Raw genomic sequence first — 25,453 nt, 5'->3', positions numbered from 1 at the left:
CAAATTCCTAACATTTCAAGAGTAATTATTTCCAAGCTAGTGAACAGAAAGCCAGAACTAACAAGTTTCCAGTCAGCAAGCCACTCCCCATCTTCCTCTTGTTCAGTATGTGTAGCTCAGCTCATTTCCGATGTAGATTCTAGCAGGAAGAGCTATTTCAACCAGAGCACAGAAATAAGATGCCCAGACTCACCGGCTCTGCCCTACATGAAAAACTAGAAGTGCTTAGAAAAAAGGCTTCTGATTAAAGGAAGAGTGCTGTTATCTCCAGCATGCCAAACATCTGAAAGGATGTTCCCTCCCACACACCTCAGGGTATGAAGTTCAGTTCCTTTCTTTCTTTTATTTTTTAATTAAATAAAATCTTCATAAAACAAAAGAAATTGTTTGTTGCTTTGACTGTGTATCCAGCCAGCTTCAAAATAAAATATTCCTGCCCTGTCTCCACTCCAAGTTGGTCCCTGGTGAATACCTCCAATCCTTTACATATCAGTATTTCTTTCTAGAAGCTAAGCTCTAGGGAGAATGAAGAAGTGAAGAAGCTTGAGCATATTTATCAGGCTTGACACTTGCTATCAGTATACAGCACCAGCAAACAATTTCACTGATAAATGGATGGGCTGGAACTAGTCACACAGCCCTGTATCTTGCTTTCCAGCTCATTACTCTTTAAAAGAGGTGCAGTTCTGCAGAGGGCTTCCATATACAAATAGACCTGCAAAGTAACTTGCAGGGCTTGGAGAGAATGACACTAGCTATGTTTAAGGCATGCAATTAAACTTGAACTCCAGGGAGTCTAGTGAAGACGTCATTTGTGTTACTGCCTGCCCAGCTGTAAAATGGTATTACACCACCACCATGTATTGTGTTGACATTCAATGTCAACACAATACAGTTTTCTGTGATTTCCCATGTCATTTCTGAATACACTTTAATACACTTTGCTGGCAAGCTGGTACACATACACCAAAAAGAGCATCAAATTACATATAATCCACTTCCTGTAGAAGTGAAGAATTGATCAAGCGCTCACGTGGCAATCAGAACAGCTCAAGACAATGTGAAAGACATGGAGAGTATGGCCTTCAATAGAGAAAGAACAAGCCAAGGAAAGAATAAGCCAAGGAAAGAATAGGTTGATGCTAACGCTTTAACTGGGGTATTCCCTGCTCAGCAAGAGTTCTGCAGACCATAAAGTAACCAGAAATAAAATGCTATCACGGACCTCATGTCACTAGCGGTGCAGTGGTTTGTTCTATCGACTTTCCAAGCCCAGCATTGTTTCCGACTGCAAACCAGAAAGAAGCCATAAAGAGCAGGAAACAGCTAATCTATAAACCAAACCCAGAAGTGTTTTTTTCCATGATGGTTTCAAAAAAATACCATGGTTTATAAAAAGTTAGTGTCACGTGAAGACAGGAGTCAGCCAGGAATCTTTTTATCTATACTCCTGAATTCTGCCTATTGATTCAACACCTCAAAACATTCCCAAGGGGATGTTCAACGCATAGCCCTGTGCACCTAGCACTTTTCCATCTATACATTAAACCCCCAATTTTCTTAGTGATCAAGCACCATGAAGCAGAAGTATTTTCTTCCTGCGCCACACAAATGGACACAACCAGGTTCATCTGCTTTGCAGATATATTTGTTTTCCCAGTAACACATCAAAGCATTATGCTTAAACACATAGCCTTGTACATTCCCTGGGAAAGGGAAATCTTCCCCTCTTCTACTGGTAAAGGGCAGTTTTCCATGTCAGTGCTGCCTGAGGTACTTAACATTAGAGCCAGAACTAGCCCACACTTCACAAAGCTCTGCTTCTTTCAGCAGCAGCGCCCACTATCTGATTTCCATCCACGTCCAGACACAGTCTGTGACGTGGCTGCCCTGCGAGGCAGACAAGGGGTACAACAACTAACCTGGCAAGAAGCAACAGTGTTTCTTACACCTAGATCAGGTCCTCAACCTGCTCCACTAGGCAGCCACTCAAATACCCTGGCCTCAGGTGAGCAGGACTACTTCTTTTAGCATCAGGGCTAGTCACACCGACACCATAACCTGACGTAGCTCCCCGCCGTTGTTGAAACCTGTTTTCAGCCAGGTCAGCTCTTTGATCTGCTCACTGAGCAAGTACAGGGTGCAACGCAACACATACCAGCCATTGTCCTGGACATGGTTTCTGCCTTCCCTTATCAACGGCAACATGGACTGCGTCAGACAAAAGTGATTGTGCAACCATGATCTCAGAAGCCATACGCTTCCACTCAGAATTCAGACAGGTATGATTAAAGTGTCTAGAGCCACAAACTTTAATAAGGATGGGACAGTCGCATAACTTTTGGATTCCTCACGCAGGCTCTCAGTTTTAGATCTGATTTACACAAACAAAGGAACAGTGTTAGGCCACAGTTGCGCACTGTTTGTCCATTGCGGTCTCGCCTGAAGATGATAACACATGCAAACATGAATATTTACAGACCAAGTGTGATTTTAAGTCATGCTCAATGTGCGAGAGATAGTACTATCAAGTTTTTTTTTACTCCTTGACAAAAGTGTTGTCCAACAAGGAATATGCATAAGCAAGCTTTTTGCACATGTTTATTCTAAATGGGTGCTGGAAGCAGCTTGTCCAACAGACACGGGTCCGGGTACCACAACCATGGTAAAGGAGCAACTTCCCATAGGAGTTCAGAAAGAAAAAGGCTTCGAGTACACCATTAAAAAATATATTCTAGATTTCAAGGCTGCAGCTCCACGCTGAATTATATGCAAAAGACTTCCACAGAGAAAGCTAATAAGGAGACTTTAAGCACCCAGCTACAGATAATGCCAGGGAACAGTAGTTAGGCCCTTGCTTCTCACAAACTGTGCTTTCTGATAAACACAGTTCAGCTTCAGTGCTGCAGCTCTCATACCCTTACATATTAGTCACCTCAACATTCTTTGGAGGTCTGTCATAATTGTAGTTACCTTTTGTTTTACTTATAATTTCATTATCCAATAATTGAGTACATACTAGCTTAGGCTTCTATATAGGTTAGGAATTGTCAGCAATGATACACTATACATTTGCTTGCTAAACAAGCAGCACAGCCTTCTTTTAGTGCATTTCAACTGAGCATCTATCTAGTTAGGGAATCTAAAAATCCAATTCAGCTGCAAGCAGAGGTTACCTACACATAGCACATTATCACTTTGTCCTGCATGTTACACAAGCCTAACTTGCAGTGTGCTTTTCATAAATTCAGGCATGGCTTGCCTAGCAGAAGCAGTACAGGCAAGATAAATATAAATATGCCACGTTGTAGAGAAACAATCAATCTCTGAATATTCAGATAGCAAGTACAAACCACACAGCAAAGTTTGAACTGCCTATAATTATGGTATTTCCTGGGTTTTGTCTGTACAAACATGTAACCCTAAAGTCAATTTGTTTGCATTGACTTTTACACTTTGAAAGCAACTTTTTTTGTTTTTAAACTACTTTAAAGCTTTTGTTCACCTTGAAAAGAAAGCGGCAACCACATATTTTCTCCCGGGCCTTTTGAGATACCTATGCACCCAAACATTATAACACTAAAAGGAAAAAAAAAAAAGTACAGTCACCTCAAATTTTTTTTGTTTAAAACAAAAAAAAACAGTTCTTCCCATCAATTATTTTCAATAATACATGGACCACCCTATTTTTTCAGGTTATTAGAGGAAAGATTCTTTCAAAACATAGCACAAGTGAGGAGACATTTTATAATACTTTACAGTGCCCAGAGCAAGAGTGACCTCTTCTATTACTAACCCTGGTCTTTGTACGCCCCGGACTTGGACACTGTAAAATCCTTCTGCAATTTACAGACGTAAAAGAGGAAGTAGTGACACTTCAGGCAGCAAAAGCTTTCCTATTAAGTCAGGGGATGAAAAATGTGCAAGACAGCAGAATTCTAAGTCACTCGGTCATAATTTTAGGAGGAAACATGCTGCTCTTATCAGCACTACTTTAAGCCACCCCTGCTATGCTAATCCAGTAACTTGCTAACAGTGACACACATGCCTTTGACAGAGAAGGACATTGTGGATAATGAAGTCTTTCAATATTTGTTTTCATAGCTGCTGCATCTGGGGAAAGAGTTATTGAGAAGCACCTACTTCTCAGCAGAGCACTACTTGGATCAGTTTTAGAGACAGAAATACAAACACCATCTGCTCTGCTGAGGCTTTAGCTGCTTGGGGCTTTGTAGGGCCTGTGCCTCTTCAACATGTGCCACCCCACCCTGGCCATCCACGCTATCCAGCCATGTCTATGTTACTGGGACGCAGTCACCGAGCACGCTTATTACTGGGAACTGCTGCTCCAAGCTGGACCTGGAGCACCAGCATTAGCATAAAGATAATAGGAAGCAGCTCCCCTGTTGTTACTGTCACACCTCAGCCACCTGCTGATAACCAGAGAGAGGCAAGCCATAGTTCTGGCATGCCTTCATTTGGCAGCATTGTTCTTCTAAGATCATTTAATGCATGGTTTGCATACTGCTACCAATTCAGAAGCACCCTAAATGTCAACTTGTGACTAGAAATACCATCCCCACAAGCGAAAAGCAAAGTCTGCTTCTTCTAAAGGCACTGACTGCAAATTTGTTTCCCCACTGGTGATCAGCTTACCCTTTGCAATTATTCAGATTTTCACCTTGCATTTCATTGGGGGAATTTAAGCTGCTTCAGACACTTGCTATTGATATGAAGACTTTTCCTATTTCTCCATCCACTAGAAAGCTATTAATTTCACCACTGCAGTTTTCCATTTCAGAAGCATCATGCCTTCCCACCAAAGGACAATGTCACCAAGGTCAGCAACCCTGTGACTTTGACCTTGAATTTCTTAAACAACTGCAGCCTTCCTTCAGCCAGCAGCAGCAACACCACTCACTGTGGATAAAATCATAAATAGAAGAAGGAAGTATATTTTCTTTCACATCCTAAATTGACTAAAGTTCCCCACACATAGTACAGTCCGAGCTGTTTTTGTTTGGTTGGGTGGTGGATTTTTTTTCCGGTCCTTCTTATACATGGAGAAACACGTCAGCCCAGAAGCGCTACAGCCAAAGAGCTTAACATTTCAAGGCCAAGACGTTGCACAGCAATCTCAAGGGAAAGGCTTCTTCACTCAACACAGTGCCCATGAAAGCTCCCCGCCACAGCATCAGCATCTCACAAATCTGTACGAAGAGCAGCTTGCCTGCAAAGGGCTCAGCAAGCAGTCACATCCACACAAGCTGAACAGCCAGGCTGCAACAAGGAAGAGGCAGCAGTGCTCTTACTTGCCAGGTCCTCATATGATCCTATTAGGAGACTGTGCAAGAGATTTCTAATGCCTTGAACAGTCCAAATCAGTGAGAAATGCCAGACCTCATGTTTCTGTAGCTGACGGACCCAACACCGTGCCAGATGGGGGGAAGAGATCCTTGTTAAAGCCTCAGATAAATTACGCCATTTGGCCCTCCGGTATTGCCGTTAAGATTCTTGTCTTTATTTCAGTTAATAAAGTTCTTCTATTTTTTCCTGCAAATCCCTAACCACTGTTTAGACTCTTTTCCCAAAGTTCTTCACAGCTATATACTGACAGTAAAGCGATAATTAATAATTAATAATTAGAAACACAGCCCCCTGGATTCATGTGGAAATATTAGGAGGGATCCTGCAAGAGAAGAAGAAATCCATCTTAGGTATTGCACAACAGCAGCTGCCTAGTCCATTGACTATTACACAATCATATACTGCAGCACTTCAAAGTTATATGAAGTGAGGATAGATTTCTGGCCTGAACACTCTAGGAAAGGAGTATTTAATCTAGCCTCCCATAGAGCACCCAGGCACAGCCATTTGACAGCAGAGCAGTGGGCAATTCGTGCTAAGAACCACCTCTGCAGTTCCTCAGACCTTTGGCTCAGCAAGCTATCTGACGTGCACCTTGCGGTGCGATGCAGTGATTCCAGTATGTGGTTTGCAGTATCACTGAAGTTGGCCGCTTCTATTAAAAAAATGCATTCACCAGTCCTCCAAGGAATGATTAGAGGAACCTAAAATAAATTGGGCTACTTATAAAAACAGCTTTCAGGGCTGACACCAGGTCAGCATTCTGAAGTTAAAGGTTCCTCAATGCTGAATGCAGAAATACCTGACATCTACCTACTCCTAGCTTCAACGCTTCTTCTGGCTCTTGTGGTTCCTGAAAGGCATTTCAGAACAGTAGCATAAATTTGTGCTCATTTACTTATGTCCTATAACTGCCAGCTATTCCCCGCTTGCTTATTTTGCTTTCACCATCTTTCACTTCACTACTGCGGCTGAATGGCCTTTCAGCTACTTATCATCTGACTGATGAATCACTTTCTTTAGCCTTAGAATAACCTTCAGTGTTAATACTTCTATTTCTCTTCATAGTTCACTTCACACTTGAAAACAGCTCTTCTGAAGCACCAAGTAACTTGTTACCTGTGCAGATCAGCGGTTTGCTTATTCAGAGCATCAAAGTAGGATTCATCAATCCATAAGCAAAAATCTTCCAAACTGCTTATAAATTCTTATACAAAAATGCCACAGAGAGCCAGGTGGATTTTTTTGCATTTGAAAGTTGCATACATATTTTTAAGCTCTAGAGTTGGCTCTCAGGTTTCACCAGGCATTCAACTTAAAATATCTGAAAATTAAGATCCACCCTCCCCTACACACAATTCTTCTATCCACTCTTTACAGGCAGGTACTTTAAGCCACATCTGTGAACTTACTTTCAGAGGGCAGCCTAATCAAGGAACACAGAGAAGCAAACACTATAAGCTCTGGTATAAGTCTGATAGTATCTTACTGAATCTTATTCTCTAATCAAGTGAGGCAAGCAGATCCCATCAACTACAGCGCCAGTTGTGAAAATGCATCCATTAAAGATTCTCAGAAGCTAAAAAAAGAAAGACAGCCATGTCCTCCTTACCCCTATCACCTCTTTCATATTAACACTAGTGACCATGACCCCTTGCCACAAACTCAAATCAGCTCACTGAACACCAACAACAAGAAAAGTAGTTTAGGCAGCAATACAGAATTTGATCTGTTTAGACCAACTGCATTAGATTAGTGGGGAATATTATCTTACTCCCAACCTATACTGAAAATTGGATTTTTGACAAGAGACTTTTCAAAGCACTTACAGGCTGGCAGCAGTTGTCTGGAATTCTTCCTCCTTTTAGCAGGTGTTAATACTTCTGGGAAAGAGCCAAGCCGTATTTTTGAGTCACTGAAGCAACAGAATGATTTGTTACATCACCTGATCATTGCAAACAGTGAGAGCAATTCTCTAGGAGGAAGTTCTGAGCAGCCCCAAGATAAGATCCCCTGAAGCAACACAACTGATATCTGCAATAATTCTTGTATCTTCATGGAGCTTTTTACTCAAAAGTAAGTGGTGCATAAACTGCAGAACAAAAGAGGAGGGAACCTGCTCACACACTCTTACAAAGCAAAGCTACTGTTTTCACTCTACATACAGCACAAAATCCATCAGGAGACCACTGGCAATAACTGTGAGCGAAGTAGCTCTCTTTCCCTTTATGGGCCTGCCAAGAAACTCACAAAACATCCTTAGCCTTCACTGCAGAGGGGGCTAAAAAGAGAGAAGCTCTTGATTTTGCTTCTTCCTCCCATCACCATCAACAACAAAACAGCCAACTAAAAATCTTACTAAGAAGAGAAAGCAAACTTGTGCATGTTTTGAGAAAGTATTTTAACTTAACTCTAGGGACAGTATTAGTAGGGGAAAAAAAGAAATAAGTGCTTTATAACAGACTACCTTAGCTTCTCCAGATGGGAGAGCACAGAAGGAAGGCTAGGGGAAAAAAACAGTGGGGGGAGAAGCTAGAACATGTCCCTGGTGCCTTCAGGGTTTTATCACATCAGTGAGAGAAGGTAGTTTGCAGCATTTGCACCTTGAGATCACTAACAGGCTCTCTGCAGGGTTTATCTGGGCTTGCTAACCACAAAGATTCACCTTCTTAAGGCCTTATCGTATTAGTTTAAGGCCACTTCGTATGCTACATCCACGCACACTTGTATGCCCTTCTTCCTGCCCTCTTCTCCCAGTGACAAGGCCCCCAGGTGCCAGCCAGCATTCCAAGCAGAATGATCTCTGCACGTACATCGCTCTGTATTTACACTTCTCTGCTCTACTTCAGTGAGGATATTTACATGAGGGGGTATTTCTTTCTTAAGTTCTGTGCCCTTCATCCTTACCAGGCACCATAATCCTGTTTATGACATGCTGGTTGCTATGGAAGTGATTATATTGCCATAAGACTGAACCTTCAGGTGGGAAGCATACAAGCGAAGGAACCAGGGTGGTTTTGTGCATACAGTTAAAGAACTGATGGTACAGCCCCCATGTTATGACTAGGGGCTTTAACAGTAGCTTCCAGAAGCAGAATTTGACCAAGAGGAATGGCATGGCATCCAAAGTTTTCACTTAGTTTTCTCCTAAAAATCAAATCTGGCATTTTCGTATCACTGGCTTCTCAGTATTTAATTTTAGAGACTATCCCAGAGTTGAACAGTACAGCACTGCCTTCCAAGGATCCTGAAACTTTTTCTGTACTCTAAACACTATCTCCTTAGTCCAGTCCAAAGATCAGGGCAAAGGAAGAGACATGACCATATAACCAAGCTCCATGTCTTTAACTGCCATTTGGTAGATTACTGTCTTCTGTGGAGCAAGGATTCAGAGAGCAGAAGCAAGAGAGCTTCAGATCTGACACGCTCGGTGAAATGCATGACTAACGCAGCTTGAGCTAGCAGAGCAGGAAAGAGGACGTGCCTTGACTACAAAATTCCATTTGGAGCCTATTTACCAGGGGACACAAGGATAGGGGGTTATCTGGGTGCTCGCTGGAAGTCAAACACATCACAGCCAGGAGCGCAGCATAAACAGCCTCAGACTCCCATTTCTTGCAAGCAGCTAGGAACCAGGCAAGACCTTTTCCTCCCTACAGAGATCTCACTCAGGGGCACCAGAGGAGCTTAGATCTCTAATGCCAGGATTGCACAGCGTGCAAGCACCCTGACTACACTCCAACTACAGCACCCTTTCTTCAAGGGACTGATATGCTTTTATACCTTTTATGCTTTTATGCTGATATACCTTTTCCTCCCTACAGAGATCTCACTCAGGGGCACCAGAGGAGCTTAGATCTCTAATGCCAGGATTGCACAGCGTGCAAGCACCCTGACTACACTCCAACTACAGCACCCTTTCTTCAAGGGACTGATATGCTTCTGAACTGCCATCAGACTACAGATCAGCTTTAGCCCTCGTAACCCTTATCTAGATCAGACGATCAAGAAGCCATTTCAGAAATACTGTAGTAGAACCCAGAGAGATGCTCACACGATCCAAAACATGGCTGCAAAAAGAACAAGATTCTTATTCCAGTATAGTCAATGTTTTGACTAAAAATATATACATATATAAATAGCTTGAAGTTAACATCAAACTTTGGTGCATTTAACATTACCTTTCTGAAGCATTAGAACAGTGCTGCATTTGGGTTTCAAATGTGTGTGTTCTCAGTGATAAATGTTTTTGTTAGAACTAAAGCTGAAGGCTACACTGCAGTTTCTGGAAGCTCTGATGCTCTCAGCCCTTTCTAAAGTTAGCTTAAGTTCATTACACATGGAAGAGAGACTGTGCATTGAGCAAGCTCTGACAACGCAGCTACAGACAAAATACTTGGGATCTATTTTTCCAGTAGAACCGACTGGTAATTTGTCAGAAGGCAAAAGCAAGTCAAACGCTAGTTGAGTGCAGCCCCAGAATTGAGTCTTGCAGGACCCGAGAAGAGTTTTAGTATCAAAGATGTGGTGGTGTATGTGTTTGTGGTTAGCAAATAAAGAACAAAACAAGTCAGTGGTTTTGGTTTAAAGGTAGAGATGCTAGAAAGAAAGCTCAATATCTACAGAGTCAAAGCAGCAAATTCCATTTTGGAAGGGAAAAGAAATACAGATATACCTGGTTTGACCTCAGTGTTCAAGGGCTATCCTTTAAACTGGCTCTCTCTTAGGAACTTTAGTTTATTGCATCAGGTAATCAAGATTACTTTCAGCTAACCCAATACAAATTAATCAAACACTGTACTTAAGGAGGTGATCAAAGTCCTGCCCAGAAGTTATACCTGCAGAACTACGTTTCATCTGTTCCAAGGCAGTGGCATATCCAACATGAGGCACGTCACCTCCAAGACTAAAGCTTAGCTGACATCAGCAGAACATGATTCAGATCTGCCCACCAAATGAAGTTGGATCCATAGCTATCTTTGCCACTGGGAGTACATTAACAGATGGGCCAATCACAGGCAGAAGATACAATAGCTAGCAAATAGTTATTAGATGTATTTAGGAACAGTCTTAAGACAAGCAGTAGCCTTATGGATCAATGCTTTCTTGGGAGCAAAATTAATAGCAACGAAATACCATAGCAGTCACGCAAATTTTAATAGATGCAAAAAAAAACCACACACCCCCCCCCACAAAAAGGAGGAAAAGGCACAGCAATGAGACATGCATGTGACCCAACATGCAATTCCCTCAGTAACAATTTCAGTCTTAAGATAGGAGCACATGGACAAGAAGAATTAACAGGCCAATGGGGGCTAGGGTAACAAGATCCCCATTTCTTACTTCTCTCATCATCTTCTGCCGGGAGAGGGGAAAGTTCACAACTTGTCCCTTCCTCCCATAGCCTTCACATTGCCTGAGGCTAAATCTAAGCAGCACTAATAAAAAACAGCAGAGCTAGAGTAAAACGTCTAACCTTGTTATTTACACCTCAGCAGAAAGCTCCCAGCAGCAACTGTCATTCACACTGCTTCTCTAAGAGCTGCCTGCTAAAACACAGGCATTGGAAGCGCGTCCTAGATCGCCACTTGTCCATGTGGAGAACCCTGTCAAAGGGTATGGACATATTTTATATTCATCCTCTACAGTTTATCCTTTAAAGTGTTTAAAATACTTTTGAAGAGCCTGTGTTTGAAGTGATTTTAACTTGCAGCAGGTCAAACTGAAAAAGCTCAAAACAAAAAGCAAAAAAAAAAAAACTAAAAAACAAACTGCAGTGATCAAGAGCTTCACTGGCAAGCCTGTTAAAGCACTAAATCTGCCCCAGAATCCAGTCCCGAAGGCCAACCAAGAATTTTACCTGTCTCTACCTTTTTATACCTATCAGAATGAGAGGCTGTTATTTCAACCTTGTAAATTTGTTGCTCCCATTAATTTGTCCAATCAAATGATTCAACACCTTTTGCCTAACCCCTCAAAATTTTGCTACATATATAAGGAATGGCCAGTGCTCCAGAAAAGTCCACCTTAGAGATGAGGGATTGAGCCCCATCCTATGAGAGCCCTACATGCTACTTGGTGTTGTAAACTGACAGTAACTCAGACTTGGCAGGGTCATATTTTAAAACACCAAAAGGCACATAGGAAGCGTTCAGCAGTCTATTTTTAAAATAGCACTCTCATCCAAAGTAAGGACTTCTGTTAAACAACAGGAGAAGTGTCAAGTAAATCATTTCATCCTCACTGGATGTGCTATGCTTTCCACCAAATTCAGACAAAAAAACCCAAAACACAGATGATCCATTTTTTCCTGCCACCTACTATAATTGAAATGGTTTCCCTCTTAAGGGAGCGTGAACATTAATACTTGCAATTATGAACAGAAACGTCTCTAATCAAGTCATATGCAGGAACTCCCATTTACTGAAGTCCAAAGCGTTCAGTCTAGCCTTACTCAACTTCAAAGCCTAGCAGAGGAAGAAAGCCTACCTTTTTAATCAAATCTATCTAAATAGACTGACAGCCAGCTATCTTTATCCTTAGCCTTTTCCTGGGTCTGAGCCTCTCAGTATTGCTCGCAGTTGACAACCTGTCAGACCGAAGCTAAATGGCGTCATGATTTCAGGGTCCACCACTGCATTCAGAGATTGTTATTACACCTAGAATTGCAATAGCATACAAATAATAGGTCCTTCCCTGAAGCCCTTCTAGCCTTCTCTCTACTTCTCCTTCTCAAAAAAGGTAAAAGTATAAGCATTTTAACAATACCAGAAGTAACAAAAACTTCTCTCATAGGACATTAGCCATCTGTTGCTGAGGGTCACTCACACAAATTAGTTCTGAAAATTACATCCTTCTTCTTTCAGAAATAAGAAGAGAGTACAAAATAATGGAAGTTTACTACTGATTTTTCACCCCAGAGGACTCAAAAAAGTACCCGGTACTTTTTGTTGTCAGCCATTCCTTTAATATCCAAACAAAAAGCGAGTATTGTTTGCAAAGCTAGCAACTGTACCTGTTACATTCTTATTCCAAAAGCAAAATTCCAAAAAGTGTTAAAGTTTTAAGGGAAGATATTTACATAAGATTTGATTAGATTCTCCCTTCCTTCTGCTTCTCCTCATCCATAAATCCATACTTGCCACTGTTGAGATTTCAAAGCTACCTGGTGATTGCACCTCCCAAGCAAGTGTTATAAACAGGACATCCCACCCTTTCCTCTTAGCTCAACACTAAGATTCATCCAGAGATCAGCAACCAAGCACTCTCAGCTACTTCCTTCATTTCTATACACTTCCACATTCTTTACCAAAAATTAAACTGAGTAAGAACTTACCACATATGTATTTGGGGGAGGAAAAAAACAACAAAAAAAAAAATGCAGCATAACTTACTACAACTGCAAACATTCCTAGCCCCTGATAATTATAAGCCCATACCTGGGTGTCATTAACGAAGGACTGAATTAGTGAATTTTACCAAAGGCTTTCCAATGACCATTATAGTTCTCACCCTTAATTGCCAGCAGGACACTCAAAGGACAAGCGTGAGCAGGATCAAGAGCAGAGAGGGGGCCAACCACCCCCAGCTGATGTCCCCCATCACGTTCCTCTCCAACACGTCACTGTCACTCAGGCCCCTGACAGCCAGATCAAAACCAGCAGGAAAACGCCTGGGCCTTTTGGACAGCTGAATACAAAAAGGCTTCCTGAAGCGGTCACAAAGCACACACCAGGCTTTGAATACAGAGAAGGAGCAAGATAGGGAGCGGGAGACACTCAGAGCGCTGACTCCACCACTCTCATTCATTCAGTGCCCCAGCCCCCCCTCAACGTAACAATTACAGCTCAGGCTCAGACTCCCAAGGAGACAGAAATTGAAAACACGTTTTCATTGAAGCACAGCTTGAATTTCATGAATTCCATTACTCTCAACTTTCTCAGCATTTCCTGGAGTGAATACTGTAAAACAAGGGATGGAGAGGGCAGTAGGCAAGAAAGCAGTCACATGCCACCTCTCGACTATGCCTGTCAGAATAAAGAATACAGAGGCACTTTCAGTGAGGAAACAACATAAAGAAGGACTATTCCTAAGCTGTATAAAATAAGCATATGCTAGTTCAACATAAGTTTAGAGAGAAAGAAAAGTAATGCAGCAAGACTGCCAGGGGCTTCAGAACAGTAAAATCATCTGGTACAACTAGCACTTCAGTAACAGGGTTACTGGCATAGTCCAGATGCAAAGCGTTATAATTTCAGCAGTGAAACAGATAGCATCTCTGCAGCAAGCTGAAAAATCCTGGCTTTTTTTAGATGCTACAGCAAGTACCAACACTGTACCAGTTTCTCAGCTACAGCAAACAGCCTCACAAGTAACTTGAGGACACAGTCTAACTGCAAGGGGGGAAAAAAAAAAAAAAAAACTATCTCAAGAAAAGAGCTTAGAGAATGGTGAGCTCATACTCTGCCCATTACATTTTTCAGACGTACTATTCAACTGATGTAATTACAATCAATTAGCACAGAAAATAGGTAGCACCAAAGAACGGGTCTTTTTTCCACATGTACAGTTGTAGCCCACTCCTCTCTGATATTATTAGAAGCTTGCTAATTTAACATCCTGTGGATAGCTTTGATACTATTATCAATATTCTTTATAGTCTTTTCACATACCCTCTCTTTCCCCTCCCACAACTCAGGCCTTATCCTAAGGAGCATTACATCATTTACGACACTGAGTCTTCCTTGTAACAGACACTATTATGCAACTGAAGTGCCTCCATTTGGGTTTTAGAGTTATTTTGAATTTCAGAATTGAATAGAAGGGTTGTTTAAATTCTCTACATGAACAGCAGCATTTTATAGACTGAAAAGGGTGTCCATGCACAGACACCAACACTGGCATAACAACACATCTGAATGTGTTATACGTTTGTGAAACATCCATTCCCCACATTCCAGGTTCCCCTTGTCCAGGAATAAGTCCTACATTGTTAGGACCAATCAGCAATATCTTTCATCCTTAATTTCACACCACAAAGGACTTTCACACATATGCACGTGTGGCACCAATCTGAGAAGCATCAGTCAGAAAAAGCATTTAACACTAACACAACTAAACTAAATTACACATCACAACATGCAGCACCAGTTAAATAAGGGTGAAAGGCAGCAAGGTGAGGGGGATAGGGGGGCGATCAGCTCTTTACCACAACAGTTCTCAATGCTGATCTTACTATTGGAAAAAAAAAACTCAACTTTCTCAAAACAGTAAGTTAAAATAAGCTTGGCACACACTATACCTGCTGAAGCTAGCAACCTGATAATCATGTGAAAGCAGACATTATTCTCAGTGTTATCATTGTATCCAAGTGCTTACAGAAGGGAACTGGTACAAGTACCTTGACCAAGTCACTCCAGCTTTTGTATCCAAGTACTGCATGCTAACCTACCTTTTTTTTTTTTTTTTGGACAAGAGAATAGCCCTGCAACCTCAGGCACACTGATGATTATTTTGCAAGAACGTGCACCTTTGTGGCTTACCAAACCCTAAAGCTCACAATTATAAGAAATATCTCAAAGAAAACTGGCTTGCAAGCCAGAAATCTAAGAAAAAAAGAAATGGACTTAGAAGTTTGAAGTCGAGAACTTTGTAGCGTGAAAGTGCACCAAGTTTGCTCTTTCCTAGTTCATCTCATGTATAAAAAAAATATAAATAAAGCATCAGCATGATGCTGCCCCCACAATCACTACTCACAAGATACTTGAAGACCCTTTCACCATGCAGCAACAGTCATTTCTGAAATTTTGGGATAAATGTAACCAGTTTCTAATTTTTTTACTACTGTCATACAACTCATTGTCTCAGCCCCTCCCTGAAGTGAATGGAGGTGGAAGTGGAAGATTTTCTCAGAGCGATGACTTTTTTTCCCCCCTCCCCTTCTTATAAGGTGTCATTTGAGTGCATTCACAGAACTGAAAAAATCACCATCTTCTAGCTAAAATGAAGAACTAGCAGGATGACATACTCAGAAAAGACAGAAAGCCTTGCTGAAGGGGGAGGAGTGTTTTCTTGTGGGTTTGCAGGGGTTTTTTTTTATCCCCCCCTCTGACAAGCGCGTGCACTAAAGAAGAGGAGATTTGAGACAACTCTCCAATGTAAGGCTCAACTCCAAATACTTGGCATCAACGTCTCAAAAGTTAGAATTAGTTTAAAAAGTTTAGTACAGAAGGCAATCCTGATATATTCCAAAGTTACTCAAGTCTTGTTTGAATATCAGAGCAGAGAAATTCACAGACATCACATCCCTTCCCTCAGCTATGGGAACAACGCTTCGTTGAAAACAAGCCAAGTTCTCCTACCCACTCAAGGGGAATGGGAAATCTCAACATAACTGGTGGAAAGGTTACTACTAAAAGATAAAACTGAAACAAGAGGAGAACTGACAGCCATCAAGAGCTTAGCTACAAGTGAGATGCTGACTCCTCTCCATCTCACAGAAATTAACAGTGAGCACCATCTTGCTTAGTGTGTGCCTGCAGCCACTGAAGCATATTCACTCAATAGCTAAGAATGCAAAAGAATGACTTCAGGAGATGTGTTAACGATCACTGCTTAGTCTTCAGGGTACAAATCCTTATGGGTATACAGCTGCCCCCACAAAGGAGTAACAGAGTTGACTGAGCAAGCTCTATCACGATACAGTCTCATCGCATCAACACACACAGCATGAAATATCTGAACCTCACCCTTTCCATAAATAAGTAGGTGGGAGGGTGGGACATGGTGGAAGAGCGCAAAGTTAGCTTTGTCATGCAAGAAGATGATGCCAAAGGACTGGAGAGTGATTATCCCTCCTACCATCTCCTGAAGACACACAGATTTCAAGAAACCAGATGCGACAAAGACCCCAAACTTCTATCTCATTCTCAGTAGGTGGATTTTCTTTGCAGGTCAAAAAAGACATCTAACCCCAGCACAAATAAGAGTTCAAGAACGCAGGTTGGTGCACAGCTCCTCAATCCACATTCAAAACCCTGGGATTAAGTCAGAGGAAAGCACCTGACTTCCCACCCTTAATCTCCAGAGTCATGCAAGAGGGATACAGACTTCTTGGTGAGAATGTCTCACTTTCTCTAATTAAAAAAAAAAAAGTTCTATTGGATTGATGTTTAAACAAAGGTTTTTTTGTTAACTTTAAGAGCATGGATTTTTTTCCCCCTTAATAAATAAATAAATAACATCAAGAATCTAGAAAAAAAGGGGAAAGATGAAGCAAGACTGGGCAGATTTGTTTTGGTCCTTTTCAGTCTTTTTCCAGAATATCAGAGATCAGGCTTTGCAGTTAGACACGAAGATAAGCTTCCTAAGTAGCTATAGCATTTTGGTGACATACTGAGGTTAGAGACCCCCATCTTAGTCTTCAGTTCCTGTTTAGCCTTCCCTTTTCCAAAGTAAAGGCGTAATACAACATTCTTGAATGTCGTCATCTCCAAACCAATAAGCACCTGGGCATCCACTGGTAGGTGCAATATATAGGCAACATTCACAGGAGGTGGATGCATCATCCAAGATTTATTTTTTTTAGTAGACAGACCAGGAGACAAGCTGCTACACCCCTGTAGAAGAGCAGATTTTTAAGAGGACAAATGGTTTCTACTCGTTTCAGTAGAAGTGCCAAGATGCCAGTGGCTGGCCATCACCTGATTAGATTAATGCTTTTCACATTGGTTCTACTATTCCAGCTAAGACCAGCATGATACCTTCCAGGCATCATATGCTGTGAGAAGGTCTCCTAGGACTGGAGAGCTCAGCAGGCCTGGCAAAAGTATCAACTCTGTGTAGGACTAATACTTTCAGTATTCTACCCAAATGAAAGGAGCATGGACTACATCTGTGCACACTCACCCTCATCATCTTCCCTCCTCCAACCACAATGCATTTCATATTCCTCCAAGTCACCTTTTACCTCTCTGCGTGTACTTTGGTCTGCTAAAATCATACATTGAGAACAATTGCTCTTCTGACTAGAGTAAGGTAATCTAGTCAGGGTTTCCAGAAACTGTCAGTTCTCAGGAGACCATCTGAAAACGCAGCAGCACAGCACGGGTCAGCAAAAAAGTAACGCTGCAGACAGAAAGCTGGCAAAGGTTGACTTTTTTCCTGTCTGTATACCATATGCTGACACATCACTGGATGTACAGTTCCACAGAAATCCTTATATGTCTTCCTTTTGGTAAATCACCCATCAAAAATTGTCTTAATTCTACATTTTTGGTTATCCATTATGCTATAGTCCCCTAGTATATGCTCTTCCAGATCAAACACAGAGTAGAGGAGTCGGACTACAGCAGCAATTTGCTGATGAGAAGTATTATGTTATTACTCATGTAACCAAGACTGATGAGTAAAGGGAGGAAAGGATTTACCATCAGTTCTTAAAAACCTAAAAGCAACTTAAATGTAATTAAAAAACATTGGATTCTACTAACCAGGGTCACCTGACCTTTATGGAAATAGGAACAAACTAGCGCTACAGCAGTATAGCTGATCAGGCCTGGGAAATAGTCCATCTATTCCTGAAAGAAAACTTCAGTCTAACCCCCTCTAAGAAAGGCACATTATCCTCTGACTCAGAGCCAACTAGACAAGAACACGTCATCCAACTTTACTAATACACATGTTTCCAATTTACAGAACAGCTCTTGGTTTCAGAGTTGAAATAAGACGCCAGTACAGTAGAGGAAGTTCTAAAACAATCTCTCTAATCCAAGTTTTTTGGCAATTTAGTCTCCATCATGTTTCTCTGGCCAAGAAATACTTCCAAAGACGACATTAGCTGTTATGTGTAGGGAAACAGCCTCACAGAGCCAGCAAGTACCTGACAGAATTGATTCCTTGCTGAACCTCTGCCTGCGGTTTCAAACACACATGCCTTAGATTAAAGTCTGCAAGTCAAAGGAAGAAAGCATCATCGGGCTTACACAGCACCTAGCAAGCCCTTCGCTGCTGGATCCCCCATAGCACACACACATCAGTAGGCAAACAATATTACAGCATGAAAGCACTGACAGATGTTTGAAAGGAAACTCCTGGGCAACAACACTAGAGAGACCATCCCAAAACCAAGGACTACAGCATACCCTCACTCTTATCATTGCCGTCTTTAGTGTGGCTCTGCATCTTAATTAGTGTGAATCAATCATCAAGCCTTTTTCAAAGCACATATGGTTGCCTTTGCATCTACTATCTGTGCATTATCAATTCTAACTCACAAAAGTAGTACTGGGGTCATACAAAGATGAGTCTCAGAAGCATGCTAGAGGATTTTGCTTTATTCTAGCTGAATTCACACAGAATCCGTGTATTTACACAGATTCTGGTAGACCTCGCCACTTTGTAGCAATTAAGAAAAAAACAGAAACTCAAGTCTAGCTACTTGGTAGCCTAGCTTTTACGGTCTCTCGTTCCTCATTGTTTAAGTACGCTTCTTAAATCTCACAATGTGTTGAGAGCTACAATAAAGTGTTGTAGTTTCCTTTCTGTCAGGACCAAAGATACCCTGTCTCCGACAGATATCCCATTACCTCTTGATGTACTGGATTACAAAGCTACTCGGCTTTCCTGGTTCTTTCTAGCAGGTAACACGCACACTTCCTCAAGGCTCCTAACCAACTCTGCCCTCAGAGCTAAAGCTAATTCAGTGCTATGCAACCAATTAATTCACAAATAGACGTCTTACGCTACTAAATAGAATTAGTGGCAACAGCACAGTTTCAGAACCACCTCATTGTTCTGTTTAACTGAATCAGAAAGTAAATGGACAGTACTGGTATGATAACCAATATTTATTCGTTCAGCAGCAAAAGGCAGAGAAACCAGAATTGGTATTAACATCATGCTGTCAGAAGTAACATCAGGCTTTGCTCCACTTTTACATTCCCTTCACTCCAGCGTTTGTGACTCACTACACAATGAAAAGGCTTTGCAGAGCACTGCAGTATGACTCAGATCATACAGCCAGAATAGAACTGTTCACAGAAAGATATCTTCAACCCCAATGATTCATGAGAGGGTGAGATAAAGAACTGGTCTGATAAGACCTTCTGTAGGGATGAGTCTGTGGGGTAAGTCCTTTGAGCAGCACCTGGATACCAGGACACGAAGGCAGCTCTAAAGGAACTCCGTTCATCAGTATGCCTACCCCACTGGAGAAGAAGGATCACCACTTTGGCTCATTCTTCACAAAAGATCATCTCCTTTCTCCCAAACCAGCACACAACTAGTTGTACTGACGTCCACAGTTTGTCATGACTAAAGTGAAGCATTTGAAGGACGCATATACATATACATTTTTACATAACCTAGTCCAGACAGGAGGATCTGTTCCTCCTCCAGACTTCTGTATAGTGCACTCACCTAATTCCAAAGACAGGCAGTAGTAGGAAACAGTATTTAGAGATAGCATTTTACAGACCAGTTCAGGTGAGGAAGGTACGTGGCTGAAGTCTGTGGCTGCATCGATGTCAGCCTTTGGCACAACATTGCCACTAGTATTTCTCATGGCCCCAGACAAAAGGAGGAAGCCTCTGTTGGTTGGTACACAATGGACACAGCTGCCTTGAGACAGGCAGGCGCACAGCGGGTGTCCCTCCTGCTCTGAAGGAAGGGACTATATGGGACACAACAGTAACTGGTTATTAGATCCGTGCTAAGAGATATGCCCCATCATCCAGGGTCCCAGAAGACACAACAAAGACCTAGACTTCAAAGACAGGCAGTATGTGCTTATCTGTGAGCTACATAAGCTTCAGAGAGGTTTCAGGGGACAATAGCTTGCCTGCTGCTTCAGTGGAATAGAGGCTTGTGCATTACAGTAACCCTTAATAGGTAGGGGTATAAAGCCTATTATATCAGCAAGCCTGCTCACCTGCAAAAGCACGTGGCACTTCCACAAATGGCATAACAACATTCAAATCCAAGCCACCAGTCCATATTTCATTAAAATGGGATGTTCAAATGTTGCACAAGTTCAAAGTCTATCATCAAAACATGAGGAGGAAAAAAAAAAAAAAAGCAGCTCTTTACCAAGAGGTTACTAAAGAAACAGCATGGTGAAGAAAGCAATGTCTTCCCTTGGTCATGGGTTGGGACATCTTTTCTAGAGAAGCAATGAAGAATCAGGAGGGGCATGTTGCTTCCTTCCTCATGACGGATGAGGAGCAGAACGGACACTCAGCCCTGCTGTTCACTTATTCATGACAACAGTCCAGCTACTCCATGATTTGAAGTCATGGAAACTTACAGGTATTTTCTGTTTAGTAAAGGTAATCCTTCCTTACTACAGTTAGGGGCAGTCTGTCCTTTCTCATCTGTATAAAGTCCCTGTTAGCATCCCTCACTGACCTCTGCTTAGCCATGGGAGAACTCAAATACATCATGCGGCATAACAGCTTACACTTAAGAACTATGGTATTAATCACTAGTGGGAAAGAAAAGAAGAATAAACAGATGCACAAGATTTGTTCCAACTCACCAGAACTACTAAGAGAAGAATATAATATATAGAATCAAAAAAAAATTTTTTTTCTTATTTTCAGGACTTTATATAACCTCATCTCCTAAATATAAAAGGTTCTTAAAGGAAAGAGGAGAAAGGCTGCAAACAGAGCAAGAGATGTAAATTCATAATAAAGCTCATGGAAAAAAACTAGAATTCAAGCCACAGGGCCTTCAGAACAATTTAAAGTATGAGAGAGCATTTAGCTTTACTATTTTGACTCCTGGATTAGGCTTTCCTGTTTCATTGCAATAGAATTCATCTGTGTGGCTACAAACTCCAGAGTCCCAACTCCCAGAAACACAGCAGCCTCATTATATAACCAACCACGAGCACACTACTGATAAAACCGAATGTATTAGTAGAGCCTATCCCTAGCCAAAGCTGAAATCAGCAAAGCTGTTATTCAAATCTTTCCCTTGAAGGCAGACGCTTCAGTAGTCCAGACATTCAGTTTTGGATTTGATAAGACATTTTCTTTCGAGCTAACGTTAAGACTTAAAAGGCCATCTACTGCTGTGCAAGAAGTCCTAATATCATCAAGCAAGGGGAAGCAGCTACGCAGGAGGAGAACAACAGAAGGCTTTAAGTCTCAATATGATTACTGCAGAAAACATTATCTGACAAACGAAGACAACCCCAGATGGTTGTAAGGAAGGCTTTTAAGCAATCTAAGTGAGAAACAGTAGGATATCTGCTGCCCATTCAAAGGTTAACTAGCACTTGTTTTGTGATAATATACTCTCAAGAACATCTTTCCATTAACTCTAACTTCTGATCTTCAGTATCTCATACCCCTTGTTTCAAAGGCAACGGCCCTCTGAGGTCATGGAAATACAGTTAAGCTGCTGTGTAGCATTACATCTGTGTGCGCCTCTCTTGAAATCTCAAGCTAAGGGAACTTAAACAAGCAAAGCAATGGAAGCCCAAAACATAAAAGTTAAGTCTAAAGTCCTTTCTGTTTATTGGTTTAAAGAGCATCTTAGTATCTACCCACTGCTCTTTAAATGTATCTCATACATTTTGCTCTAGCTTCAACCTATGGAACTGTTCATTTGTTTAAAACAAAAAGCCAAAACATACTGCCTTCCAAAGTATTTCTAATACCTTTTTCTTCTAGCAAAGAGAAGAACTGCCTAGATGCCCTAGCCTTATCATTTGTGCGTGTGTTAGGAGGCTGCATATATAGGGCACAGCAAGTACGTTCAGAAAAGCAAAATGGTGTTTTCCAAACCAGAGATCGTGGCAAAATGAGGCAGCAGAGTCACTGCAGCTCTGTTCCAAGATGACAGCAGAGAACACAGACGTTGGAGCACACAGATTCACTCCACAATCATTTTAATTACAGGGCTAGCCGACCAAGCACAGGATACAGGCTAAGCAGCACCAAAATAAATAAATAAATAAAATTTTAAAAAGAGCACACAAGTATTCTGCGAGCATCTTCCCATGCGCTTGATTTTAACGTAGCTCACATGCATCAAGTCATCTGTTTTCTACCAAACGTTTAGTCAGCTTTGGAAAGACACTCTCAGCATTTCGGCAGAGCGGGATGCGGAGCGGGCTGGATCCCTGACAAGCCCTCCCCGGCCTGTGCCGTTTGCACAGCGACAGCGCAGTTACCGCCAGCGCCAAGCGCTTATTATTCGCCCGCAGGCATCAGGCCAGGCCGGTGCCTTCACCTGGGCAGCAGCTGGCAGCAGTGCGGGGGCTGCATGGAGGGGGTCACCCCCCCCCCCTTCCCGTTCAGGAGCTGATTTTACCTTCTCCTGAGAGGAGCGGAGGCTCCGAGCAAACCCAAGGGGGCTGCGGGCCCGCGCCGTCAGCGGGGCAGGATGCATCTCCTCCTGCCCCTGGCCCGGGCTCTGCCTGGGGAGACCCCCAGGTCGGGGGGGGGGGGGACACAGCCCCTCACACTGCACCCCAGGGTGGGGGGTGACGGGAGACATCACGCACAGGACACGGGGGGCAGAGCTGCCCCCAAAACGGGGCACAGGTAGGGGCAGATGCCCCCACTGCAGCCCCCTAAGGCGAGCGAGCGAGCGGGGGGGGGGGGGATGAACACACATGGAGGAAGTGAGGGGGGGCTCCCTCCACATCCCCCTAACCCGAGATACCCCCAGACGGGGCAGTTACCCCCTCACATGCAACAAACACACCGTCTGTGTGTGTGTACTCCCCACACACAACCCCGCGTGTGTGTAAATACCCCCCACACACACTCAGACACAACCCCGCGTATGTGTAAATACCCCCCACACACAACCCCGCGTGTGTAAATACCCCCCACACACACACTCAGACACAACCCCGCGTGTGTGTAAATACCCCCCCACACACTCAGACACAACCCCGCGTGTGTGTAAATACCCCCCCACACACACTCAGACACAACCCCGCGTGTGTGTAAACACCCCCACACACACACACACAACCCCGCGTGTGTGTAAATACCCCCCCACACACACACACAACCCCGCGTGTGTGTAAATACCCCCCCACACACACACACAACCCCGCGTGTGTGTAAATACCCCCCCACACACACACACAACCCCGCGTGTGTGTAAATACCCCCCCACACACACACACAACCCCGCGTGTGTGTAAATACCCCCCCCCACACACACACAACCCCGCGTGTGTGTAAATACCCCCCCCCACACACACACAACCCCGCTAACCCCAGCCGCCCCAGACGGGGCACAGCCGCCCTCCCGCGTGTGTCTGTCTGTCTGTCTGTCTGTCTGTGCACACGTACCCGCCGCGGGCCCCCAGGCAGAGCCCAGCCCCCCCCCCGCCACACGGACGCCGTGAGGGGAGCCCGCTCGCCGGCCCTGCGCCCGGGGGGGGGGGGGGATCGAGGCGGGAGGCCGGTCGCCGGCGGCGCCTCACCTGCTGGTACTCGGCGTCGTGCGGGCGGAAGTCGGCGGCGGTGAGCTCCCAGCGCAGGCTGAGGTGCGGCAGCCGGTGCAGCAGGCTCACCCACCACGGCGGCGAGTAGCTGACGCCCGCCATGCCCGCCGCCGCGCCGCCTCGTCTCGCCTCACGCCGACCCGCCGCCGCCGGCCATGGAGCAGCGCCTCACGCCGCCGCCGCCCCGCGCGCCCTCGCTCGCTCTTCACCTGCGCCCCGGCGGCGGCTCGCCGCCCCGCATGGCCGCCACCGCCGCCTCCCCCCCCCGCCCGCGCCGCTCGCTCCCTCTTTGTTCGCCGAGAGGCTCCGCCGCCGCCGCGCCTGGCGCCGCCCGCCCGCTCCCCATTGGCGCCGCTGCGGCACGCCCCCGCCCCCCACCGTCCCCCGCCGCCGCTGACACGAGCGCGCGCGGCCTCAGCCCGCCCGTGTGCGCTGCTGCCGGGGCGGCGGGGGCACCCAACCCGGCGGGTTGAGGCAGCTTAGAGCCTGCCTGCTGCCTCCTGGGGGCTTAGATGCCGGCCTGAGTCCCTCTTCCGCCACGTTCAGGCGCGCCACGGCCAAGGCCGAGGCCGGTCCTGCCTCCTCGGCCTTGGGCCTAGGCCCACAGGGTGCTGGAAGGCCTTCCTCTCCTCTGACAGTTCCTACCGGCACCAGGACCGTCCTGGAAGACGCGAAGGAGAAGCGCCCGTGCCATCGCTCCGCGAGGGACCCCCGCGTGGCGCCAGCAGCCCGAGCACGCCCCGCTGGTCGGCCTCCCGCGGCCCCGGTGCCCCACGGCGAGCGGCAGCACCCCGTTTCCCGGCCGCCCTGCAAGGTGACGCGTCGGTGCAACTCGCCCGGCCTCATCGCGCTTCGCCGAGGGCGAAGGTCCCAGCCGGCAGCGTCCTCCAGAGCCCGCTCCTGCCCAAACCACACGCAGCCCCGGCGAGGTCTGCTTCCCACCGCGCGGCGCCCGGCGACCTTAGCTGACGCTCAGCCAGCGCAGAGAAAGCAGAACGCTTGTTTTTTCAGAAGGGGAAGTTTTTAGAAGTACGGAGGTGACCAAAGATGCAAACAAGCTCCTCGTGTGATTTTCAGACGTTCCTAACCTCCACCGATTTCCTGGAAACGTTAAGCCCTCTAACGTGCTTCAGTTTGCACCCTTCTCTCTTCAGACGGAGATCTGGCCTCTTCCAGAGCCTGACCCAAGGCCAGCTAAATTGCATTATTAACTTCAACGGACTGGGAGTTGTTAGCTTGTTTTGACGACTGCAGAAATCAGAGCCGTGAATTAAACACCTAAGCATTTAAGCAAAACCAGCCTGTTACTGCAGAACGTAACAGAGCACGTGTTGGGCTCTCAGCAGAGCCACTCAGACAGCATGACTTGCCCAAGGATTATACTCCGACTAGCCTGGAAAATCTTTCTCTTTTTTCTAAACAGAACAGAACCAAACTATTTTTAGTCTTAAAGGTAAAAAATATGAACATACCCTCCTGCGGGGATATGTCAGAAACTAACCTTCGGGTAGCGTAGTAAAACAAAAGGGAACAGCGAGCAGCAGCCGTCACAAATTCATCGGCTTCATTACAAAGGTTGTATTGTTCCTATTGCAACTGAAAGGCATCAAA

The 25,453-nt window shown here is 44.3% G+C and overlaps 1 protein-coding gene across 3 annotated transcripts in view; it reads right to left on the bottom strand.

Annotated features, from left to right (window-relative positions):
* TTYH3 (tweety family member 3) overlaps positions 1-24,107 on the bottom strand; it is an 83,017-nt gene extending 58,910 nt beyond the window's left edge. Inside the window, exon 1 of one of the 3 annotated variants that reach the window (XM_068909193.1) lies at positions 23,822-24,107. In XM_068909193.1, the coding sequence (XP_068765294.1) occupies positions 23,822-23,944 (123 nt within the window). In that variant the 5' untranslated portion in view covers positions 23,945-24,107. The remainder of the gene's footprint in view (positions 1-23,821) is intronic. The other 2 variants (XM_068909194.1, XM_068909195.1) reach the window with 2 other exon arrangements.
* Between the last annotated feature and the right edge of the window lie 1,346 nt (positions 24,108-25,453).

The sequence above is a fragment of the Struthio camelus genome, chromosome 15, assembly GCF_040807025.1.
Source record: "Struthio camelus isolate bStrCam1 chromosome 15, bStrCam1.hap1, whole genome shotgun sequence".
In the NCBI taxonomy this organism is placed as follows: Eukaryota; Metazoa; Chordata; class Aves; order Struthioniformes; family Struthionidae; genus Struthio; species Struthio camelus.
The sequence above is the reverse complement of the archived record's forward strand: the minus strand, read 5'-3'. Positions and strand labels throughout refer to the sequence as shown.